Source organism: Heloderma suspectum, chromosome 1 (assembly GCF_057233095.1).
Source record: "Heloderma suspectum isolate Gila_16-S chromosome 1, 16-S_ref, whole genome shotgun sequence".
In the NCBI taxonomy this organism is placed as follows: Eukaryota; Metazoa; Chordata; class Lepidosauria; order Squamata; family Helodermatidae; genus Heloderma; species Heloderma suspectum.
Window position 1 is genome coordinate 14,902,260 of NC_139458.1, and position 6,000 is coordinate 14,908,259.

At 51.7% G+C, this 6,000-nt stretch overlaps 1 protein-coding gene across 1 annotated transcript in view; it reads right to left on the reverse strand.

Annotated features, from left to right (window-relative positions):
* Positions 1 to 3,507, reverse strand: part of KCNH5 (potassium voltage-gated channel subfamily H member 5) — a 322,321-nt gene extending 318,814 nt beyond the window's left edge. The window contains exon 1 of the mRNA XM_084836675.1: positions 3,435 to 3,507. Within this exon, the coding sequence (XP_084692801.1) occupies positions 3,435 to 3,507 (73 nt within the window). The remainder of the gene's footprint in view (positions 1 to 3,434) is intronic.
* Positions 3,508 to 6,000: the final 2,493 nt, after the last annotated feature.

Below are 6,000 nucleotides of genomic sequence, written 5' to 3' on the forward strand. Positions count from 1 at the left end.
GTATTGCTTTTCTGAAATTAATCTCAAAACATTTATTTTTATTTGATTTGGGGGTTAAGATTGCTGAGATATTTTCCATGTGTTGTTATATAATTTTCTTTACATTTAACAATTAAAAAAAAAAAAAGTAAGAGCCTTGCCAGATCGGGCCAAAGGTTCACCTGGTCCAGCATCCTATTTTTAATGCTGGTAAGGTAGGTCAGCTTTCCCCAACTTGCTGCCCTCCAGATGTGTTGGGCTATGGCTCCCATGGCCCCCAGCCAGCATGGCCACTGGGCCATGGCCAATGGGAGCTCACATTGCTTATAATGGCCATCTTTTGTTTGCCCTCAGCATCTGGTATTCAAAGACTTACTTTCTCTGTCCATGGAGGGTCCATCAAGCTATCATGGCTACCAGCCATGGATACATCTCTCCTTCATGGACTGGATTCATCATTGTTAAGGGAGCAATCCTATGGTCCCTGAGAGGGTGTCCCAGGGGCCATAGAATTTTGCAGATCTCCTCCTTGGGTGGAGAGGGAGGCCCATCCTTTGGATGCCTCCTCCCAGCTGTCACAGGAAGGACCACACCATTGCCCCCCACTGCCATTGGCCCTCTGCTTTTGGCCGTCTGACAGCAGAGAGGAGGGAAAGGAAATGGAACCAAAGCCTCCACCCAACCTGCCCTAACGTGTCCACGGAACAGGGGAGAAAGTACCAGCCCTGCAATAACTTGGAGGGGGAATCTTAGCAAAGGGGTAAAAAACACTGACAAAGGGGGGAAGGGGGGAATGCTGTCACACTCACATACACACTTTTTACCCTGCCAGCATAAGCTCAGCAGGTTTTGAGATTTGGCAGTTTGTCTGCCATGGCTTCTCCCTCTCCCAATCTTGTAGGATTTGCTCTGCCCAAGGTTGATCAAACCATAACTTATGGAAATGAATGGATGAATTCCAGAATGTATTATTATTGTTTTCTATTAAACTGTTTGCAAGCTGCCTTGAGCATCGTCTGGCAGTAAGATAGCCTAGAAATGCTATAAATAAATACATTTTAGAATTGCACATTAGTGTGAATCATGCACAAGGAAGGTTGATGGGGGGGGGGGCAGATAACAAACAGCACTAACCATGTCTTCATAAAATCCATGTTAGGAACTCTGGACTGGGGGCTTCTCCTAAACATCCCTTTTGCTTAGTTATGCTTGTGGGCTGATCTGCATTCTTTTCTATTACTTTAAAGGAATGGTGAGGCAGATTACATGTGAAACAGGAGGGGGGAACTTCTAGGCACATGGGCAGTGGGAATTACAGCAATCTTCTTGTCAAAATTATCCTAACAGAGGAACTGTGGGGTTAGCAGAACTGCCTTTTACCTCTTTGTTAGAGCCAAATACTTCCTATCACTCTCTGTTTTCTAGACATACATCTTGATCTTAAGGCAATAGAAAAAGAAATAGAAAGATGTGTTTGTAGTGGTGTGCTGTAAGGGTTAGAATGTCGAATTACGGCATGGGGTGCCCTGGGTTCAAATGCTCACTCTGCTATAAACTTCCACTGATGGCCTCCAGCTAGTCACCACCCTCTCAGCCTAGGTGTTATCTCAAAGCTGTGATAAAATGAGACAACTTCCTCCCACTGCACATTATTCTGAGCTCCTGGGGGAAAGGGCAGGCTATACCAATATGACAGATCAATCAATCAATAAAGGTTAAAGCGTGTCGATGAATAAATTATTACATGGGTGTTATGGGTACTACTTATTCCAGGAGCATGGAGATAAAATCAAGAAGCACAATAAAAATCACTTCAGTTATCACATTGATCCCCCGCCCAAAAAAAAGCACACATGGAGTGCAAAAAGGAATGTTAAAACATGTGCAGAGAGTTTGCCTGCAACTACAGGCAGTTGCCTATGTGCATCACTTTTAAGGACCATCTAGAATACATGCATGAGTTTTAACGACAATCTAGAATACACCATGTTTTCAGAGAGAGAGAGAGAGGGAAACACACACCATGTAAACTTTTTCTAAATAGCTTGATAACTGTATTTGGGAAAAGGTTCTTTCTGTCTGTCTTATTCCACAATAGGTCTTACAGTCAGCATGAGTTCCTCCAACCAGGAAAGTGCGTGTTTCATTTTTACTTTTATTTTTTCATTATGATCACTTGTTGGCACACTTAGACACACTATCAAATAATCAATCTGGTCAAGTATTGGAGGCAAACCCCCTACTCCCAGCCACGTTCCTAGTGTTTAAACAACAACAACAAAAACCACCACATATCTGTGGGAAGTGCAAGGAGAGAAGTGAAAGCAAACTGCCAGGGAAAATGAAGATTTCTCCTGCTCAGCAGTTTTCACACTAAAATGCAGAATCGCCTTGAGGCTTCTCCAGGCCTACAGGTGGAAGGGGGGGGGGGTTACACAGGGCAACTAAGGCTGCAATCCTATACACTCTTACCTGGGAGTAAATCCCACTGAATTCAGTGAGGTTGCTTCAGAGTAGACATGCATATGATTGTACTATTAATCTTCCTTACTGCCAAAACATATCTGTTCCCTTCAATTTCTTCCATCAAGGGGGGGAAATTCCAATGACCAGCCATACACGCTCTCTTCACACATAAGATAGACGTACTTTTTAAGTGGAATAAGAGTTTCCCAAAGATAGATCAAGGAGGGGCTGTGTCTGTCCTATTGCTCTTGCTGCCCCCTCCCCTTTTAACTTCCTCCCTGAACAAGTACATGATGCCGCCTGCCTTCCTCACCTTAATTTTCTTTTCTTTTTTAGATTATAAACTGAGGGGTGCGGGGGAGAGAGAGAGAGAGAGCGCGTGTGCAGGACCTGTCTTTTCTTTTTCTACTGGAACTCCATAAATCATCATGCATGTTAAGGTGCCAGAACAATGACAATGGCGACAACTACAATGATTTAAAAAGACGGAGACAACAATAATAATAAAGCCGATGGCCAGTGTGGTACAAAGGTTAGGGTGCTGGACTGAGACACGGGAGACACTGGTTCTAGCCCCCACTTGGCCCTGAAGCTCACTGGATGACTTTGGGCCACTCACTGACTCTCAGCCTAACCTACCTCACAGGGTTGTTGTGAGGATAAAATGGAGAGGAGGAGGGGGTCAAGTAAGCCGCCTTGGGCACCTTGGAGGAAAAAAGGTGGGATATAAATGAAATAATACATACGTAAAATCATCCATCAAAGCTTTAAAGAAGCTAATAAAAGTTCTGACGAGATGAGCTCTTCAGCCCTCCGGAAGTACCACTTTTCTCAGCTTCAACACGTTGTACTCAAAAGTTCAGGAGTGTGGGGGTGTTTTGACGAACTTTGGGGCAGCTTAACCCTCACTTTCCTTTCTCCTACACCATCCCCCACTCCAGGCCCGGGGGGGGGGGAGGAGGAGGAGGAGGGAAATGAAGCTCACTTACCACTTGAGCGCCGGACGATGTTCTCCAAGAACGTGTTCTGTGGTGCCACCAGCCCTCGCTTGCCCCCCGGCATCCTGCGCTTCCAGAGCCGGGCCCTGGAGCCAAGGGGTCGCAGCGGCGGGGAGGGTCTCTGAAGGTCTCTTGAGCCCAGTGCCGTGGAGTAGCTGTGGGAAGGGGTCCGAGGCAGTTCATGGTAGTGGCGCTCCAGCGGCTGGTGAAGCCCGGACTGTGGCCACGCCGCGCTCGCAGCTCGGGCACTGCAGCCTCCGGGAAGCCTGCGCCTGCGCGTCTGCCCGGCTGCTGCTCTTGCCGCCGCCGCCGCTCCCACAGCGAGCCAGCAACATGACCACGCTGCCTTCCCAAGCCGCCCCCCGCCCGCCCGGGCTGGCTGGCTGGCTGGCTGGCTGCGGCTGGACGGAGGAGAACCAAGCCGAGCCAAGCCCTGGTGGATCTCACGACTTGCGGCGCACACCGGGCGCGCCGGAGAAGTGGAACGGCGCGCGGGGGAGCCTCCGTTGAAAGCGAGCGAGCGAGCGAACAAGCACGCCAAACTCTTCCTTCGCCTTCTTATTCCTAGTAATTTTCAAGGCGTAAAGACGGTTCCTGCGCTTCGAGCCGAGCGGCCGCCTCCCCGAAGCGAGAGGCTGGCGGGGAAAGTGGCTCACCCCCGGCGGCTTCCGACCGAGTTCAGCACCCTGGAAAGCGCCCCTTTCCGCCCCGTTCCTTGTCAGCACCCTGGACAGCTCCTCGCGGCCGCGCCTTCACCGCCGCCGGCCGGCCCCGCCGGGCTGGCCCCGGCTCCGCCCGGGAGCGCCTGGCCTCCCCTTCGCCATCTCGCTCGTCCGCGGAGCGCCGCCGCCGAGGGACCCCCCCCCCCGGCCTCGCCTGCCTCTCCCCGCCGCGGCTGCCCTCTCGGCTCTGGGCTCGGCTGCGCCCCCGCGCCGGGGAAGACTGGGAGGGGGGGCAGGCGAGGGGGGCGAGACGGGGAGGTCTGCACACCTGCCGCGGGGCGGAGGGCGACCGGGCGGGGGAAGCGCGTGGCGCGGACGGCGGTTCCGCTTGGGCAGGTCCGGAGGGCGCCAATCCTCCGGCGGCGCTGGGGGATCCAGACGAGAGAGACGATGGGATGGTTTCCGAAATGGGAGGTTTGCCAGCAGCGGCGGCCCGGGGGCGGGGCTGACTTCTCCCGGGCCGCGCCTGGATCTGCCTCCTTCACACAGTCGCCTGGAGCTGGGCTCAAAGTTCTCCGCTGGCCCAGATGCCCCACTCCAGGCGAGAGAGCCGCCCGCCCGGGCTGCTTCTGCTGCCTGCTGCCGCCAGGAGAGGAGGAGGCTGAATAATTCATCAGACCCGGGCGTTTGTTTCGGAAAGAGAGAGGGGGGGAATGTGAAAGGAAGAAAGGGGATGGGGTTGGGGGAGGAAGGCGAGAGGGGAGGAGGCGAAAGGCTGGACGGGGAGGCTGCAATTGGTTTGGCACGAAGGACGGGGGGAGGAGAAGGCAGAACGTGAAGGAAGGGCAACTTTATTTTCTGCTTCGGGAGAGAGAGAGGGAGATGGGGGTGGGGTCTGAAACACTGAGAAAGACGTTGCGGCTTTCGAAACTGTCTCTCGAGGAGACCAGCGGAGTTTAGTTTATTTGTTCTTACATTCCTATCTCACCTTTTTTCCTCCAAGGAACTCAAAGCAGCTTACATGATCCTCCTCCTCTTCTCCCTTTAATCCTCACAACAACCCTGTGAGGTAGGTTAGGTTGAGAGCCAGTGACTGGTCTGAAGTCCAGGCGCTCACATGAAACGAGCTTCATGGCGGAGTGGGGACTAGAACCCGGATCTCCCAAGTCCCAGTCCAACACTCTAACCACTACCCCAGAGTTCCCCTCTTTCCTGACTCCCACCAGGCTTCCCTGTTAGCCAGCTCGCCCTCAGCCTGTAAGAACTTCATGTGAAGTGTGAAGTGTGACTCTGAAAGATGAGCAAGAAGGAAGGGGGGGGGGTCCCATTTCCTTCAGACTCTGCTTGCAAGCTTCCTTGAGGCATCGAACTGATCTTTACTGGAAAGGAGGAGTTATTATTATTATTATTATTACTGTTATTAAATTTATTAATCCCCCATCTGGCTGGTCACCCAGCCACTCTGGGCGATGTACAACATACAATAAAACAGTTTAAAACAATAAAATTCTACAGTAAAAACATTTTCTAAAATACCCTAACCCACCCCAAATGCCTGCCTGAACAACCACATTTTTAATGCATGACGGAAGCTCATTAAAGAGGGAGCATGACGGAGTTCCCTAGGGTAGGGAGTTCCACAGAGTGGGGGCCACCACAGAAAAGGCCCTCTCCCTTGTCCCCACCAGTCTAGCTGTCCTGGCTGATGGGACAGAGAGAAGGCCATCCAAGGCTGATCTTGTTAAGCAGCCTGTCTGGTGCTGCTGGAGGCGCTCCTTAAGATAGGCTGGGCCGGAACCATATAGGGTTTTAAAGGTCAAAACCAACACCTTGAATTTGGCCCGGAAAACAACTGGTAACCAGCGCAACTCCTTCAGCACTGGAGTGATGTGATC